A 19515-nucleotide genomic window follows, 5' to 3' on the forward strand; every position below is an offset into this window, starting at 1 on the left:
CTTTCTAAACTTGGGCTTCAGCTTTTCATAACCACCTGTTTGTCTGTGGTTAAATTCTTTGTAGAATTTCTGCCAAAGCATAGTGGCTGCAGAAACCAAGCAACAGAAAAATGCCTCTCACCCTGCCCCATTTTAAAGTGTGAATACTGGCTACCTTAAAATTTACTTAAGACTTGATAGCAAGGGAGCTTTCTTTTAAAGATAAGCCTTTACAACAGTATGGAAATCTGCCTGATTTTTACTGTATTATCTGCCTTTGGAAAATAACTACCTTTCACATAGATTTGAGAAATTGTTGGAGCTTCACAGCTAGCTTCCCCTGAGAGTCTGTCCGCACAAACAGTTGTCAATTTGGGCAGCATGACTTCCAGTGTAATTCCTGAATCTGGTATTAGGCAACTTCTTTTATACATGTATATCTCTTGTAGGCCCAGGAAGTGCACAGCAGGAGCTTGCTTGATTTGAATACAGAAGAGGCAAAGCTGGATGGGAATGGTGGGGAGGGAGATTTCAGACAAGGGAAGTGTAGGAGGGATTTGCTTGATTTTGGGGGTGACAGAGGAAGATGGAAGAGGGAAACTGAAAGCAGAAGAAAACTGGAACAGAGAATAGGGTTTATTGAATAGAGATTGGAATATAGGAGTAGAGTCAGGGAGTAGGCTGTGAGCACTGGAAGTGGGAAAAAGCACAGGAGAGGGGGTGTAAAGAGATACAATGTGATGAAAGTCGAGTGAAAAGGTTACTATTGCATAGTGCCTATGCAAGAAGGCACAAAGAATGTAAACTAGGTGGGGAGAATGGATCTTGGCAAAGGGAGAGAAAGAATTTGGGCAGAAAATAATTTGGTGTTCCGCAGGGGGACCAGATTACCCTGTTCACAGGCCATACTCTTCTTCAGAGCCTGAAAGAGAATCTTAGGGTTCCTCTATCTCCCCACTGCTCAGGAGATTTTAAATATGGGAGTAAATGAATAGTCAGGTATTACAGCCTGTTCATGATGAGTCTGTATTACTTAAAACCCAAGTTGGAACACTTCTAGTGTTCCACTAGTGTAGTGTAACACTAGTGTAGTGTAACACTAGTCTAGTGTAACACTTCCAACACTGCTTCTGACCCAGTATGATATGACATGACAGAGGTTTTTTGTCAATATGTGGTGTTTGTTTTATGTAGGAAAGTATACCTTAAAGATTTGTGTTTAAAAAAACTTTATTAGGGTTGCGATTCAGAAAATAGGAAATGCAAGAGTTAAGGTTGCCTGCGAAACCTTAATTTGTCTCCTTTCTGCATATGTATTATGTTGCAGTCTTTAATTATGTGATCACATGCTGTTTTTCAGTGGCATGTGATCATATAATTAAAGTTTATTATAATACATACTGTATTGTAATAATATAAGGGAGCCAAATTAAGATTTTATTGGAAATCCTAATCCTGGCATTTTCTGACTTCTGAGTAAATGCCTTTGTGACTTTAGTACTCTTTTTAAGGGGACAGGTAGAGAGATATGGTAAAGGCCTACAGTCAACAGCTAAAACTTTCACAGGATTAATCTAAAAGGTCACCTTCTAAACTTCTCAGTACTCAGATTTCAGGAGTCACTGTGCATCTTTCTCTTTTAGGGCATTAACTGGGATTCAGAAGTGTTCAGGGTGTCTGAATATTGTGTGCTATAGCTATAGCTTAGGGTCTAAATATGCCTTGAGGACTGAAAATTTAGGCATCCAAGTTGGAAGTTGACCACTTACTATAAGGAATATTTCTAAAGTAAGAGAGTGTGCTTTCTATAAAAACGATGGCCTTGTGGTTAAGACATAGAAGTATTAATCATAAAATTGGCAAAGTGAGAAACCAAGTCTGCGGACTTCCTGTGTTAACAGTGAGTAAGTCACTTACACTGTCCTCATGACAAACCTTTTCTGCTGTTCCACAGGGCCTTAGGCTACAGTTTAAAGTTAGGTTAACTAACATATTCTACCACGTGTTAAGTTTAGGTCTAGCTCTGCCAGATAGCGTATTAAAAATATACAGTGCCTCATCTGCACTACAGTTTTATAATGTGGCAGTTTGAACAAGTTAGGTAACACATTCAGAAGCACGTTTAACTCCTTGTCTGGACATGTCCTTCATTACTCCAATACCCCTGTTTCTTCATGTATAAAATGCAGATAACAAGACTGAAAAAATTCTAGAACTAAATCAGTTCTTGTAAAACTTACTAAAAACCTGGAAGAAGCATCATCAGTTAAACGAATTACATTACTGCTAAGGCCTTTTTCCCTTTTTTTTAATTTAATGATTTCTTGTTATTTTTTCTGTTACTCTGTCATGTTCCCATCATGACAGGTGCCTACACATGAAGTAGAACAGAACTTCAATCTAATAAACAAAACTTTTAGCAGTTCTATAAAATGAGGACACAGAAACTGAGAGACATTTGTGTGTTATTAATAAACTTTGGGGGCTGTGAATTAACTGCAGTGGTGTTCCAGGTTATGGCTTGTGAATCTAAAACACTAGAGATTTAGACTTTTTTTTCTTTTTTTTTTTTCAGTAAAGACTTTGTTTAATCCAGCTCCAGCCCTTGCTGACCTAGATCCACAATTTTATTCCTACTCTGACATCTTCTGCTGCAACGAAACTGAGGTAATGGTGATATGTCATGTTAAAGAAGCAGTCTTAAGCAGTAAGATTTCAGAGATTCTCTTCTCAGAAATGCAGCATAGGGACCAGGAAAACTGAGGCATGCTCCTCTTATGTAGGACTTTTGGAGGTGCCAAGTTCGATTCCTGACCTAAAGAACAAAGAGAAATATTCTAGAATACCTTTAAATTGCGCTCAAAATTAAATTAATTGTTTGCGGCAGGACAGTTGTGTCCAGCCTTCCTTACAAGTAGATGAATAAAACAAATCCATAAAAGGGCACTTTTAAAATGTTATCACCGAGTGGTAAATATTAAAATAGATCTTTGTCCTTGTTCTGCGGTCCCTTGATATGATTAGCAGGAATGCGCTAGCCATTGTGTTCTGACAGTTTTAAAGTTGCTTGCCAGGAGGTGATGCACGCATGCTGCACTAGATTGTAAATAGTAGCTTCATATGCAGCTTCCTGTCAGATCTGTTTTCAGTGAATCTGTTTCTCTGGCCCTTCAACTGTATGTTTTCTTTTTTTTTTCTCCTTTCCCTCTCTTTTCTAATTCAAGTGTGTTATTTTTCCCAAAGGAAATTATTTTTGTCACAAGAGACAAATTACGCTCATTTCATAAGGCCTTAGTTTAAATTTCCTATTTATTAACATTGTGCATGCTGTGTTCCTTCCCCTCACCCTCTTTTTATATAAACAGGAATGTGAGAGAAGCAACATAGCGGATAGAAGCCATGCCCTGATCATAGTTAAAGTTATCTCCAACAAACATGATTTCTGCAATGAACATGATACCTTTGGGTGGAGAGGAGTGGGAAGAGCTACGAGAAAAGCATGGCCCTGCTTACTTAAGGGATTTTCTGTCTGATGACAATGTCTGTCAGAGTACTTTCTTCAAGTCTCAATTACCCTTTTTTGAAATTTCTGATGAAACCCATCATAAACCATAGCAGAAGTTCTCAGTTCACAAGTCTTCTAGCATTTAAGAGTCGGTCTAAGTAACCCAAATGGACATCTGAATTTTATTCTGGGATGTTTCAGTATGTGCCTGCCAAGTTCAGATAATCCAGAGCATTCAGGAATTGGCAAAATAGCAAGGCGGGAGATGCCACAGCTCCTCAGGTCTCTGGACTGCAAAATTTCCAGTGTAACTGGCAGTGATATCGTTTGTGGCTCAGACATTGCCCAACAGCCATCAGAACTCAATTATATGTGATGAAGAGAATGCTAAGGCAAAATATTTATTCTTGTTCAGGGGACTTGCGGGACACCCATATGGTGTTTTCATGCTTTCAGAAAGCACTTTTGCCTCGACTGTGCCCTTGGATTGGCTAAATGATGCAACGGCGCACATTTTGGGCTGAGAACACCCATACTCTCCCACCAATTTAGTAAATGTCATTCGTTGTTTGCTTTTTCATAATGTCACTAGTTAGGGTTTTTTTCCCCCTTGAAAACTTATCCCCCATATGTCAGAAACAAAACTTTGGTTTTCATTACTTGTCTATTCCTGACTTTTCTCTCATTGCTCTTTGCAACACATGTTGAAGTTTTCCCTTTGTTATACTTTATTGCTAGAGGACAGTCTTGAAAGAGACATTCTTTGAGAAGTTTAGCTTGCTGGAGCCAGGGTGTATTCTTGTTACCACCACACGGAGAAAAGAAAATTACTTCTATTTGGAGAACAAGAAATACAGGTGTATAATTATAATAGATTCCTGCTCACTCACCTAACTTTCTGGCAGAGCTGGGGGTACAGTTTGCATTCTTTTCTGCTATTTTCTTTTAAAAAGTAATTAGCATCTGAAGATAGCTGGGATCACTGTATGCACAGTCAGGCACAGAAACTTGCTCTCTACTGTTAACGAGGCTTATCTCTTCTGAATTTATGGAAATGTTAGACCGATGGAAGTTCCTGCCAGCCATATCATGGGAGCACAGATCCAAGTGTGGGACTCCTACAGCATATTCTGAGAATAAGAATGGCACATAAATACCTTTGCTTTTAAAAATAACCTACAATCAACTACATTAGCACGACTGTAATAATCAATTCTGTTTGATTTCGTCCTCTCCGTGTGTCTGATTTGTTGTTGAATTGATTTTCAGGGATGAACTATTGCCATTGTTCCTTTCTTTTTGCTGAGAAAAGAGGAAGAATGAAGCATTTGTTTTTCTTATGTCACAAGTTTGAAAGTTGTTTTTTTAGTAATTGTTATATATTCATGTGCCATCTGTTTTCTGTTTTCTTTCATGACTTTCTTTAATTTCAGTTCCCTGTAATGTATGCACTTGAGAAGTTTGATATAGAGATAAGTGTTTACATACCCAAATAAAGGTTACCAGTCACATCTCTGTATGGCACTTAAAAGCAATAAGTTAATTCTACAAATCTTAAAGATAATTCTAATTTTTTTTAACTTCATCCATTCAACCAACTACATCTGCATTTCCTTCATCTTCTTAAATAAGGAAGTACCTAAGACTTTGATGATCCAGAATATATACTGGGAAAAGATCTTTTTAGACTTTTTTTTTATTTCCCTCAGTCACTTATTGCAGTCACGGTCACAAAAGAGCAATTGGATAAGACAGATCTTTGCTCTGAGCCACTATGTCCATTCTTATTTTATGGTGGTTTTTTTTAATTATTATTTATGTCCAAATGTATTGAATGTGCTGCTTACAACTGCCTTCCTGAGATGTTCTCTTCCAGCTCCATTACCCCTCCTACTTGCTATTTCTAAGTCTCAAATAACTTTCTTCTAGACAAAATGCTATTTCTGTTCCAGCCTTACCCCTTTTGGGATCTTTTTTTTTGGGGGGGGATTTTTAGGTAGTACCAGAAAAAAACTAATGTATTTCTGCTTTATGTTTACTAAATCTTTTAAATAGTTAATAAATCATCTTGAGTTTAAAGGTGAACTCTTTAGAGCTATCCAGTTCAACTGCTTCTAAAACATTCTTTTTAACACAGACGTATATGCTAAGACAAGATTAAATTTACACTTAATTTTTTTTTTATTGCTTGGTTTGGCTTTCTTAGTCATTTAAATTTACAAGTATATATCACACAATTTTACCAAAATGCCCTTATCTTGTTCACAAAAAAATACCTTCAAGTGATAAAATCCTGTGGTTTGTGGATATTATGTGAATTATGTGTTTGTAGGAGAAGATTATGTTAGCTGTAGAACAGAAAGCTAGCCATTTAGTTTAAGACATCTCATATACTCTGTGGAGTGTTTGTATTGTTAAAGATGAGGAAAAGGGGGTAGTCCTTGTGATTATCTGAATTATTACTGGGTCAGAAGTTCCTGTTACTTATTGCCATGAAGGTCAGCAGTTTTAGTCTGTGAAGCCTTTATCACAGAATAAAAGTTTAAAAAAGTCAGCTATAGTTTCAGAGAGCCATGGGATGTTGGTTCCCAAACATGAGAGTATCAAATACAACATCACGCTTTATACGCCATCCTTCATTAAATGCTTTAGGATTTAATGAAATCACATGCTGTATCTGGTATAACAGCACAGCTTGTTCTTATGGATTTATGTGCTAGAGAGAAGCAAACAAAATTATACTATCAGTGAATTATCTACCATTAGTTTGTCTAGAAGGCTCTTCACAAGCTGTTCTTTTCACTCTTGCTTGTTGCAATAATATTTTTTTTTATGTCTGACATTACTTTCTTTTTATGTGGTTCATGAACAAAAAAACTCAGAACAAATCTTGCAAGGTTATCAGTTCTTTCTTTGCTTAGCCTGTAGTTCAGTTTTATCTTTTCCCAGAAAGATCAAACTTGTTGAGACTAGTTTGTTAATTCCCAGATGTAGCACAGCCTAATCCCTGAGGTTTGTGCAGGAATGTGCTAGTTCTCCATTCTCTTAATTCTTCTAATGAAAAAAAATGTATCTAATGTCATCTTAGTGAAAACCAAGGGTTGTTTTTTTCAGTCATCTATAAATGTTGAAAAAGAGACAACCCTATACAAGATGAGCTCTTTGGAATACTTACCATTTTTTTCCCACGTATTTGTGAGGTTCCTTGCTGCAGTACGGCTCGAGGCACAACCACAATGTCAATACAGTTCATGTGTTGTTTTTCTTATTTAGTGTGTGCATGCAGTTACACAGCCCTGCAGGTTAGGAACCCAAATATATTGCACATCAGCGATTTTTACGTGGTCCTAAACATATTTTGAAGAACAGCTGCTTCTCCTTTCAAAGAATACCGAGGAACCCTTCAGGAGAAGGAAGACTCCTAAATGGTTACAGCAAATGATTTAGTTTGTCAAGCTATTTTGAATGCAAAACTGGTAACTGCTTTCTCCCTAATGTGAAATGGGTATCAGACTTCTGATCTAAATAAGAAAGGCCTAGCAAAGATTTAATTAAATGCTAACAGAATACTTTGGGGCTTCAGTGGTAGAAAGCAGTACAACTAAATATGAGATAACTGCTAGTTTTGTTAAATAAAGCTGCAAGAGGTATAAAAATAATATAGAAAAATAGATACTATCCTATTTAAGATACTATTTACTTTTAAGTGTTATTGTCTATTACTAGAGGCAACATCATTTTGGAAGAAATATTAATAATGGAAATTCTTGTTTGTATGTCCAAAATCAAGACACAGTATTGACTTTTATAAGATTTAATGAATATCAAGTTTATAAAACTATATCTGGAGTCTTGCATTAGGACATTTAAGATACTGCTTATTAATATAGAGAGATTAATACTAGGGATAGCCTTTCTTAAGAAGAAATAATTGACATCTCTAGTAGTCAAAACAAAAATAAGCCCTTTAGAATTAAAATATTTCAGAACATCTCTTGAATTTGCCTTTTCTGTTCTAAGTAATGGAAAGCTACTATTGCCAGTAACTCTCAGTATATTTTAAATCCAACTTTGTTATAAACCCCATTTTATCGGTTGCTGGAAACTATGAAATTTCCCATATTTAGTCTAAAATGAAAGATGTTACTTTTGGGAGGAGGGTATAGCTTCAAGCCAATTCATTTCAATCAGTTTTTAATTATTCTAGCACGATAAGTATTGCTGCCTGCATGTATGTAAAAATTTTATAATTTGAAACAACTGGAACTAGCTTGGCTTGTGGCCTGATCTTGCAATTGCTTATACACCAAATCTGTCTCACTACTTCTTTGGGACTGTTTGCATGTGTTAGAATTAATGAGATTGAGTTCTTGTTCTGTCATTCTCGAAGAAATCTCTGAAGGTACAAGCCAAGTTTGTAGCCAACTGGCTTACTGTGTTTAAATATTTTAAATTAAAAATATTTTAAATTATCATATGTAGTTTTAGGTGGTGCCTTAAAGGTGCCTTAAAACTGGCACAGTTTCCCTATTATTATTTATTATTTCTGTTCCAGCAGTACCTGGCAATATTTGCAAAGTTGTTATTGTGCTAGGTGCACAAAAAGCAGTCCAAATGATGGAATGCTCCCCAAAGAATTAACACATCTTGTTATTTCACCAGTTTGTATTTGCTGAGGATCAGAGAAGTTGGGAGCAGTCTTCTGGAAGTCTCTAATCCAACACCCTGGGAAAGCATGGACAGTTTAGGTCAGATTGCTCATGGCTTTGTCCAGTCAAGTTTTGGATCTCCAAGGATGGAGACTGCACCACCTCTGGGCACCTGTTCCACTGCTTCATCACCCTTGTGGTGAACAAGCTTGTCCTAATACTGGAATTTCCCATGTTGCGGCTTGTGCCTGTTGTCTCTAACCCTATCCCTGTGCACCTTCAAGAAGAGTCTGGCTCCATCTTCTCTATACCCAGCCATTAAATTGTTGTAGACAGCAACTGGATCTCCCCTTAGCCTTGTGTTCTTAAGGCTGAACAAACCCGCTTCTCCCAGCGTCTTCGTGTAAGTCCTGGCCTCTGGCCCCCTGGCTGTCTTGGTGGCCTTCCACTGGATTTGTTGTAATATGTCCGTGTCTTAACTTGTGCAAGGGATCCCAGAACTAGATACCATGCTGTAGATTTGGTCTTGCAAATGCCAAGCAGAGGATACAGAACACCTCCCTGAAAGTGGCTGTGTAAGCCACAGGCTGCCCCAAATACCCCACAGCTAGGAACACTTGGCAAAGGTTCATATCATAGTTTCATTCTCGCTTTTAGCCAGTGTAAACTGGTACTGCTGTTGAAAGAAGTTAGTTGTTGCCTTTTGGGGGTGGTGTGGGATTGGGGGTGGTGTTAATTTTAACACAGACCTGCTTTGCAATCCAATTTGTTTCCTGGCCACATAAATGGCTGTGCTGGCATAAGAGAATGGGCCATCTGGACAGCAGTGGAAGGGGAAAAAACCAGGACTCTCTTTTTTCTGTAGCTGGTTTGTGTCAACTTACTGCGACTAGACTCCACAGTCCAGAGAGACATGGAGAGTTAACTAAGATTAGCGAGGATTATGGCCAAGAACCTTCATATCAGTTAAATTAAAAGCGTCAGTTAAATTTCTCTTGCACTTTTGTAAACAAAATTAAGAAAATTATGTGTAGATTAATTATATAATATCCGTCATAGGTTTATTCTTACAGCAGTTTTGTGGAATGTCCTCTTGCTTTAATAGGTCCATTTAACTGAGGAGTTTTATGAGACTAGCTGCAGAAAAATAAAATTCTTAATTTGCTGCTCTTTCGTACAGTACTGTGGCAAATGTCCACATTGGGCTTTTAGTATTGTTATTTAATTTTTTCTTTACATAACCATTAGTTATTTCCTTCAATTGTACCACAGTTTGTTTTTTAAATAAGATTCTACTGAAGGGAGGAACTTAAAAACTCACCACAGTATTTAACATCAGTTGACATTTACCGCAATCTCTAATTATTGGCACAGAATCTGTCTGGCTTCTGCTGCTTTTATGGTTCTTCCAGCTTGTTCCAGTGTTTTTTAGTTTTACCATCCTGCTGTAGATGAGTTAGATGATAGTGGTTTCAAGCAGTTGAAGATCTACTTTTGTACAGACTCTGTCCAAAATAGTTTTGTTTATTGGTATAAGCCGTGTAAAGATAAAAAAGAAAGATTCCTGAAAACGTTTCACATATCAGTCACAGAACAATTCTTTCACTACCCAAGCAAAAAATCCTGTTGACTTGGGACACGGCAATCACAAAGAGGGGTGCAATGTTAATGCTAAGCATACAGCATGTGCTTTTCACTAGGAAGAGTATTATATTTAAGCCCTTCATTTACCTTGCTCATGAGCCTACGGAGGTGCAAATAGCAGGTAAATAAAACCAAATTATGTTTACTGTTTCTCTACCAAAACCAAATCCACTTTCATCCTGGAGACTTTACAACATAAGTAGAACGTTTGGAATCATTGCCCATCACAAAGTACACTGGAAATTCAGTTAGCCAGTTTCATTTAAGGATTTGCGTTAAGCCATTTTTTTTCTTGAAACGTGACGTGCTAGGTCTTCTGAATACAGGAATGCATAGTTCCTGCTCCAGAGATCTTAAAATTCATGATGAGACACAGACTGTTTAGATGCTTGAATATTAGAATAGACTATATACATATTTTAGTAATACTTATTATCTATCCCTAGTGTCTCCAAAGCCATTATTGGTGTATTGACTTCTTGCAAGCCTTGCAAGAAGATACATTCAAAAGGTTTTGTGAGATACTTTTTGAAAAAAAAAATTAAAATTCTTAAAAATTTAAAAATACTTTTATAACCTTTTAAAAGCTGAAATAGGTTTAATTTGCATGTATAGTTTGTACTGCAAGAGAAGTTTGAGCAGCATGGTGACATGCCAAAGAGAAAATTGGATAGGTTTAGTTGCCTTCTCGCAATTTAAAGCTTACTATATTCTTGTCTGGGATCGGTGTGGTTAAAAAAACTAGTTTTAAATTGCGTGTCTGTGTTAACCACACCTTGCCCCTGCGGTGCAGAAGTTTACCCACCAGGGCCTGGCACACCAGATTCTGCCTTGTAGCAATCACATCAACAACACTTGAAATCATTTGTGAATTTGTGTAAGTAGGGACTGCAGAACTTGGTCCTGTGAGTTTGAAAATTAAAACCAGTAAGTACTCGGCTAATGGTACTATAAACTCTAGGGACTGTGCTGGCATAATCTGGCCCTTCAGAGCCTAAGGGTGGCTTCTCTCTCCTGGGTCTGGCTGAAACACAGGAAATGACAGTGGGGAGCAGCGGGCGCTGACTCACTGCTGGGGGCGGTTCACTTTGGGATGGCTGTAGTTGTTCCTGTCCCCAACAGCTGTCTGCCCTCCCTCTTTTTACTACAGGCATGGCCCATGCTTCGTGGAGCAGTTGTTTAATCACTGTAGTTTACAGCCCCTTATATCAAGACGCGTGTGCACTGGACTCAAGTATCAGTAATGGAGAGGAAGGTAGTTTGAAATATTTCAGCAGCTGTTTCCCAAGAAGCTGAGCTGCCTGTGCAGCAGAGGTCAGGAAGTGTAGCTGGTGAATAGGTTCCAAAGTAAGTTTTCCACTGAAAATAAGCCCTAAGAGTGGGGAAGCTATGCCCAGTTACTAGGCGGTTATCTGAAAATACTTCAGACTGCATTTTTCAGGGTCCAGCAGCAGCGTTGTGGTAGAAGATAAAGTAGGACTTCCCCCTTCTCAGGCAAGCAGGACAAGATTCAGTAAAGACAACAAACTATAATATGCCTGTTTGCTTACAATTAAAGGCATACTGTATTATGCAGGAGTACTGCCTGCTAGACTGTTTCAGATAAAACGCACTGTATTTTCTCTTCCCTTTCATTCTTGCTCTCTTCCCTGCCAAAGGAAAAAGAAAAAGTACGTGCCATTTGACAATGCTATGCCATCAAAAAAAACGTATGAAGTGTCAAAAAGGATGCTTGATTCTGGAGTCTTCGTTGCAGATTTTTGGGAAATTTTTCTCTTAGTTGGGTGGAACTAGAAGAGATTAATTTTAAGAGCCAACTGGGAGAAGTTGAGTTAAGGTCACCATCTGTTAGAAGAAGAGTTTATCTGTGTTTGTACAGAGCCAACTCGGAAAAGTCTTAGTCTTGACAGAGGCCTATGGGCATGGCCATAACACAAATATATAATCTTGTAATGGGCCTTTGCCCATTACTAAAGAGGGTTTCAAATAACTTTTAGGTATTCCTGTCTAAAAATACATATTAAAGTAAACAGAGTGGTCAAAGTTGAGCAACTATTTTTTTTCCTTGACGAGATTTTCCCTTGTGTTTTCTCTCTAGCTGAACACTAGAATTTAAACAAGAATTTTAAAAGTTTCTCACTTAGTGATAAATATCCCCCAACAATAGTGACCAAGTTGCCATGTAGAGTTTTTCACATTAGACCACAAAATGCTTTTGCCAAGGCGGTGTCACTGTGTCCGTTTCACAGATGAAGAAACTGAGGCATGTGGGAGAAATGCAATTTTACTAAGGGTTGCATGCCAGGCAAGTCGTAGAAGCTGGAACAGAACCCATGCCTCCTGCATCTCTGCCTAGGCTGCTCTCCATTATTCTGCTGTGCCTGAAGTACATGCTGATTTCAAACGAGGGGCAAGACGTAGCTGAATATCAGCGTAGGAAGTGGTTTCATGATCATCCTATAATACACACTTGAAAAAGATATTAAATGCTGTTTTCAAATGCAACTGTTCTCCAAAAATGAATGCTGTCAGATTATGATTTTCGTTTGCGTGGGTTATTTTCCAGGCAGAAATTTTAACGGGCATCCCAGTTGGCAACCTTGAAGATGCTGAAAAGGTGGGACGCATGCTGTTAGAAAGAGGGTGTAAGCTCGTAATTGTTACTCTTGGAGCAGAAGGCTGCATGATGATATCAGTAGAAGAACCCATTCCAAAGCACGTTCCTGCTGGGAAGGTCAGGGCTGTGGACACTACGGTACGTTTTTGTGGTTTAACTGTCTTTCTTTGGAAAAGACTGCTTAAGCACTAAGGGAAAGCAATGAGTAATCAGCCAAATCTTTGGGCACTAGCACAAAGGCTAATTTATGATGTGAAATTGATATCTTGCTTCCAGCCTCTCATATATTAAATGTCAGTTCACTTGAGTTTTATCGTCTGTGTTGTAGATGAGCTAGAATCATTATACATACTGATAGTATCTTCATGTTCCTCCTTTACTGAAGTCAGTATCTGTCTCTGACTGTAATGTGTGATGCCAGTGGCTTGAGCGGCAGTCCTGTTTTTTCACTTTTGTCATATAATTCATCTTGTCCAGAACTCAAATGCTGTGGGAGAAAGGAGATACTACTGCCCTCACAGTCTGAAACTGAACGTTTGGTTCTTCTGACACAAGCATGAATTGCTTACCAAGTCTAGCATAAGGTGATCAAAGACATAATTACTACAGAATATAGTGGGAAAAAACCCAAAAGTTCTTGCAGCTGCATGATGATTATTTTATGATGATAGGGAAGGGAGGACTTGGTCAGAGGCATTTTAGTCTTTGACATGAGGGCACTTTTACTTGCTGCTCAGAATTAAATGCAGAAAGCACACTGTATCAGACCACTACATACAGTATCTCCAGCAAAAAATAAAAACAGGACAGGCAATAGTTAAGATAGCATTGCTATGAAAACCTTACCACATTGCACATATGGGGCTATTTTGTGTTCCTAGTATTATCTGACATAAATCCAAAATAATTCCAGTGGAGTTACTGAGAGCAGAGCAGGTCACGTTGTATGTACTAACTATACATTTAAATGCCTCTTATAATAACGTCATATTACATATGTTCTGTTACAATAGTTCATTAAAATCCTGGAGATTTTACCATCTGGTGCATTCCATATCTGAATTGCATTAATAATAACTTGTAGCATGTTTTTTAGCCATGGACCTCATAGTGCTTCACAAAGAAGGAAAGCAACTGCTTAAAAGATGAGGAAACAGAGGCATAGGGGACTGAAATTACCTAGCTCGGTAGCATGCAGTGGCAGAGCTAGGAATAAAGTCACTTTGTCTAAAACAGAAGATCACTCGTAGATTTGGACTGTGATGTGCTGGTACTGTGCAAGGCTTTCTTTCACTGTTAAATTTAATCCTTTTCAATTTAACTCTGAAACAGAGATACTTTGGCTTTATTTTCCTCTTTTGCCCCTTTGTCATTTAGAAGTTTGACCTCAAGTTAGTGCTGATTTTGAAATGCCCTAAAGTTCTGCTTAAGGGAGGCATCGCTCTGCTGTACTGGGCATAAGGCTCATGGTAGGGGACTACAGACACGAAACCGCCTCTGCCTGCTTTTAGCACAGAATTAGAAGTGCCAAGGGAGTGAAAGGCAGAGCTCCCAAAGCTGCCCAGAAGCAGGATTTATTAGCTTGGGAGCAACGCCTCGTGAACCTGGCAGTATGGCTTCTTGCTCTGAGTTGGTAAATCCACTATTGCTATCAAAGCTTAGTGTTAAAGTTTTTCTCTACATCACACAGAAGTGATGAAGAAGAAACATGTGTGAGCTGCTTCTTCAAAAGAAGCAGAAAATTGCTGCCAGATCAGCTATTGTTTGATATCTTAAGATATTTGCTGCTCTTGGAATAAAACAGCAATACTGAAACCACACACTGTGGCTAAAAAGTGCTTTTTATCTTGCCTAGCAGTTCAGAGTTTCATGACTGAACTAATTTAACGCTCCTCTTTTTTTTTTCTTTTTTTTTTTTTTAAATAAAAGCAATTTCGTTGAGTTTACTGAATCCTTGCCCTGCCTCCTTGTGGCCAACAGGTTATTGGCTTTCACATAGCAGAGAATTTTCACAGTTAATTTTGTTAATCTACTTAAATACCAGTGGGTTGTTTTCAGTAAAACAGCTGTGCTCGGTTTACTCTTGCAGACTGAATGAAAAAAGATGTGTTGGCCTTCCATTATAAAAGTCTTACAGTGCTTAGACTGATTATCACTTTGCCTGAAAGCAAGTGGTTTTAAAGCAACCCTTCCAAACGCCGAGCAAAATAATGTCATCCTCAACTAACCTGGGTAGCTCTATTACTAAAATAAATACTAAGCGTTCTAGTAGGACCTGTTATTCTCTTCTGCAGTGGATCCTTCCACAGGGAAATAAACTGAAGCTGTAAGGTAGCTTCACAAGTAGCCACCTATCCACAGAGTATTCAGGGCTGTTCATGTGCATGCTCTTAGCGTGCCATTTAATATTAAACAAAAGTTGCTACTTTAAACTGCCCTGACTTCAGCATCTTGAGGGACCAGGCAGTCATTTTTTAAGCTGCCATAATCCAATCACATGTGGTTATGTGCCTGGATCTATATTGACGTTGTTCAGCTCTGCAGAAGGTAAAGTTACTGCTAGACAAAGAGTTAAATGGTGCGTTTAACCCATCATACGATTTGCAAAAGGTTTCAGAGCCCTTATGAAAATAGTCTGTATTAAAACAGAGCTTGCCGTTTAGAAGATATAAGGTCCAGGATGAGCTTCAAAGTCCTCTTCCACTGTAGAAATTTTCCCATAGCTGCCACCACTGCCCAGAGTCCTCTCTGCAGCAGTGCAGCTTCAGTGCTACCTCCTGGTCATTTCTGTTGTCCACAGCAATTTTGAAAACTTTTAAAGGGAAAATACTTGGGTAGGTACAGCCACAAAGATTAAGAATTTGAGTTCCTTGTCTCAGGTAGTCTTCTACCTGTTCTCCGTGTTCTTAAGTTCATCAGAGAGACTAAGTGTTGATAGACCATAGAGCCTGTCTCTTCCTCCTAGCCCTTGAGATGGTTAATCTAAGAGTTTATTGGCAGAACACTGTGAAAAGCTGGCTCCATCTCCAGCTCTGTGGTGGAACATGAATCTTCAAGATTGAAAATCTGGCATTTCTCACCCACACTAAATCAATACTATAAAGGGAAAAAAAAGGCTTGTTGATTTTTTTTTTTAGCGCTAATTATCTTAATGTGGGCTTTACTAATGTATGCAATGCTTCCCATGACTGTTAGCAGAGCTCTCCATACACAGTCCAAAACATGTAGGGCACGAATAGTCGTTTAGAGGGAAGTTTTGCAAGACATGGTATTGTAAAGCTGAAACATCTGTTTCTCCTGTTATAGCTAAATAGTGCAACAAGCTTTTGTTAAGAAAATAAACTTTCCCTTCATTCTACTAGTTTCTGCTAGCTATTTTCTATATGCAAATTTTGAATAAAAATAAGTGAATTATTGAAAAATCATCCTCAAATTTTCTGTGTGAAAGAAATACCTATTTAAGCCCACTAGCCGTAGCAATTTGTATTTGAAGCAGATGACGTACCTAAGAGACATTTGACACATAAAAAAGTACTAGTGTGTAGATCATATAAGAAAGGTATACATTATGATCTATTTTCATTACTTTAAATAGTTGCTTTTAAATCTACTTGGCTACATGAAGTTAAATATATGCATTTACTGTATTTTTGGAAGAAGCTATTTCCACGTTAGGTAAAACTAGTACATGAAGCTGCATTAGAATAGCTGTGAAGGATAATTATATAATTCCATTTATATGACACTTCTTCAGTTGGTAGCAGAAGGTTTCACAAACCGTTCACAAATTTGATAAGCATTTCATAGAAAACAATAATATCATATCCACACATTTTGCAGTTGTGTATGCGTGTGCGTGAAGTAGTTTGCCTGCTGCTGGAGCAGAAGCACAGCTGAGGTGGAAGAGAGCAGCTGCTTGCAAACACAGCTGTGGGACATGACCGAACACCGTCAGGTCAAAATTGTACTTGAGGTGAAGTGGATGATCTGTGTGATGAACCACACAATGGTCCTGGATCGTGGCATCTGCTGCAGCAGTGGCCCTGAACACGCTGTCCTGGCAGAGACACACACAGTCCAGTGACAGAGAAGGCCACAACATCGTCCGTATTGGAGAACGAAGCTCTGCTCTTTTTGCCCCTTCACCCTCACTCTCCTGCTCTGTTTCTGACAATCATGCAAAGTGTAATTTACAGCACTATTTACATCTATTTACATTTACTAATTATATTCCATTGAAACTGCCAAGGAAAATTTGTCAGAAGAATGTAATTACTCAAAGCTGGAATTTGGCCAGCAGTGAGATTAGTTCCCTTCCATTTTGCAAAAAAGCACTATGGGATCTTACAGAGCTTCAAGTGGCAGTGGGGACCAAGCCGAGCCCTGGAGGTACTGCTGGAGGCCTGCCTAGGGTTCGGTGTGTGCACCTGGGCTTTGCAGAGGCAGTCAGGCTCTCTGGAGCTCCAGGTTACTTGGGGTCTGGGCTTTAGAGGATTGTCCATGCCAGGCCTCCTCTGGAGGTGGGGCAGTCCAGTGGTCAGTGGCTACGGCAGGCTGGAGCATGTCTGCTGGCTCTGGGGCGCCTCGGGGCTTGGGGCTTTGCCTTTTACTGTGGTTGCTCCTTGCAGCTGAAGGTAGGATGTCCTGTCCAGGATCCATGCTTTGCATTGGAGGGTTGGCACAGGCAGAATCTCTCCTATGTGGGAACATCAGTGGAAAATGGGAGCTGCCCAGCTGCCACTCCCTCATTTTCAAGTTGCAGCATGGAGGTCAGTTTTTGGGGGGGAGTACTTAGGGTTAGTTTTTGTAACCTTGATGCTCCAGAGCCCAGTTTGCATCAAAATGCTGGGTAGTATCCATACGTGCCCGCATCAGTTAGGGTGACTTTCAAATTTGCACCCTATCTGGTCTTTTAGATAAATAGTACAGTTGCTCTGCCTAAGCTCTCTTCATCAGCTTCTACTTGACCTCTAGGTTTACACATGCCAATGTTGTGTGCACAAAAGTCCTGCATTAGCACACTTAAAATCAGGAGATCAAGTATCTGCATATCTGGCTTAGGCAGGGATATATTCTCTGTAAAGGCAAATGGAGACACTTGGGCACACAATATTTAGATGAAAATTTGGAATCACTTTTCACAGTGGTGCCCCTAGTAATCACAACAAATCCATAGTCTCCCTTTGCAATCTCATGGAGAACCTAGAGTGTTTAACTTCACAGTATTTCTAAGCACAACCATTAAATGCCCCATATCATTTCTCACATTACTAGCTTTTCCCTGTTTGGCTGTGCTTTTTAGATACAGAGCTTGCACAACCTGCTGAGGGAAGCTAAAGAGATCACAGGTTGAGGTGCCGTGGTCATAAACAGGAAACTCATTTATGAGACGTGATAAAATACAAAATTTAATCTACTCAGTTGTGCCTGAAATTTGACATGAGTGTTTGATTTGTTCTGTGTAGTCCTTCTTTGTACGACATTCTCAGAGACAGATGATACATACTATTTGTCATAATCATAAATGTTACCATTATTTTTTCATGTCAGTTCTGCAAAATGAAGGCTCATTGCTACAATATGAATTTGTCATCAGATGTTTTGTGTTCAAATCCTATTAAGTTTCCCTCTGATTTCTTATTACAATATATTAGATCTGGCTCTTTTACTATGGGAGAGAATTACAAAGGCTGTCTTTAAGCAGTCAAGTGCTCACTGAGCAGCTTTGTATTGAACTCTGAAGAAGTTACACAATCTTTATTTTAATAGAGCCTCGTATAAGTGTATAGCTATATAATTTTCGATATGTCACAGTATTCAGGCCTCTGGAGTAATTGTGGTCTAAAGAAGCCAGTGTGGCTTAGCAATGTGAACAAAGGACTGAATAAGACTGCCAGGGCTCTGCAAAAAACTTGCTGTAAATCCTTGGGAGAGTTACTTGTCGTCTTTGTATCCCAATTTATCTATCCTTAAATTGGAGCTGCTGTTAATGTATTGCATATAAACCATGAGGAGTCTGTTAGAGATCAGAACAGAACCTGGGAGGCCTTTTTCCCAGGCTTGTCATACAACCTCAGGCCAGTTGTGCTTCTTTGGGGGCTTTGCAAACTCATTGAAGTTCTTCTGCTTGAAGTTGAGAGGTCTTGTCTGTAAAAATATGGTTTACACTAAAATTCTCTGACTTAGCTGTATCTTCTGGTTTGGAGGAAGCCTGAGCCAGAGGAGTAAAGTGGACACTGAAATAAAGCCTTAGAATATAAATAAATCCAAACCAGTCCTCCTAATAACAGCAATTCTTTGTCTCCTGACTTTGTGGCCTAACGTCTGAGGCTCAAGGGGATATAAATACAACACTCTGTGCAATGACTAATTACTCAAAATTCTGTGCATCAGCAGAAGTGGGACTTGTGGTTGACTCTAATATTATCAAATGCCTTTGCTATTTAATAATCTTGTAGCCGTACATTATTTAGCATGCCGTTTGCACAAAGAACAGTGATTTTATTTCAGCTATCTCTCAACAAAGTAAAAATGCAGCTGGTAGTAAATGAAGCATTTGGCAGACAATGTGTCTGATGTACAGTTCTCTAACTTGCTAAGAAGAGAAAAATGTTGTTGAGTGTTTAACCTCTTCCTACCCAAGGATGTAGCAAGAAGGGGTAAAGTGACCACAAAGGGCAAGGTCTTCCTTTTCTTTTCTTTGTTTTCTTTTTCTTTTTCTTTTTCTTTTTCTTTTTCTTTTTCTTTTTCTTTTTCTTTTTCTTTTTCTTTTTCTTTTTCTTTTTCTTTTTCTTTTTCTTTTTCTTTTTCTTTTTTTTTCTTTCTATTTTTTTTCCCTTTCTTTTTCAAGGAAAGAGAAAAAGTTACTATCAGGCAAACAACTTATCTATCAGTGGGGTTTATTCACACACCAACACAGAGTAATTATGCCCAGAGCTCCCATTAACATCCCACAAAACAACAGCATAATAGCTTCCTTTCTTTAACATGCAACCAAAATAGGTTAATAAATAAGTTTAGTTCCAGTCATAGCCCACTTTCTGACTTGGCCTTCTGCATTCCCGCTTTTACGAATATGGAATCCATTGAATTTTGGAACAGCAAAACCATGAGGAATAAGT

The 19515-nt window shown here is 38.6% G+C and overlaps 1 protein-coding gene across 1 annotated transcript in view; it reads left to right on the top strand.

The window, feature by feature from the left end:
- RBKS (ribokinase) overlaps positions 1-19515 on the top strand; it is a 70170-nt gene that overhangs the window by 37071 nt on the left and 13584 nt on the right. The window contains exons 7-8 of the mRNA XM_063328661.1: positions 2555-2646; positions 12344-12532. Of these exons, the coding sequence (XP_063184731.1) occupies positions 2555-2646; positions 12344-12532 (281 nt within the window). The remainder of the gene's footprint in view (positions 1-2554; positions 2647-12343; positions 12533-19515) is intronic.

This window comes from Chroicocephalus ridibundus, chromosome 3 (assembly GCF_963924245.1).
Source record: "Chroicocephalus ridibundus chromosome 3, bChrRid1.1, whole genome shotgun sequence".
NCBI lineage: Eukaryota > Metazoa > Chordata > Aves > Charadriiformes > Laridae > Chroicocephalus > Chroicocephalus ridibundus.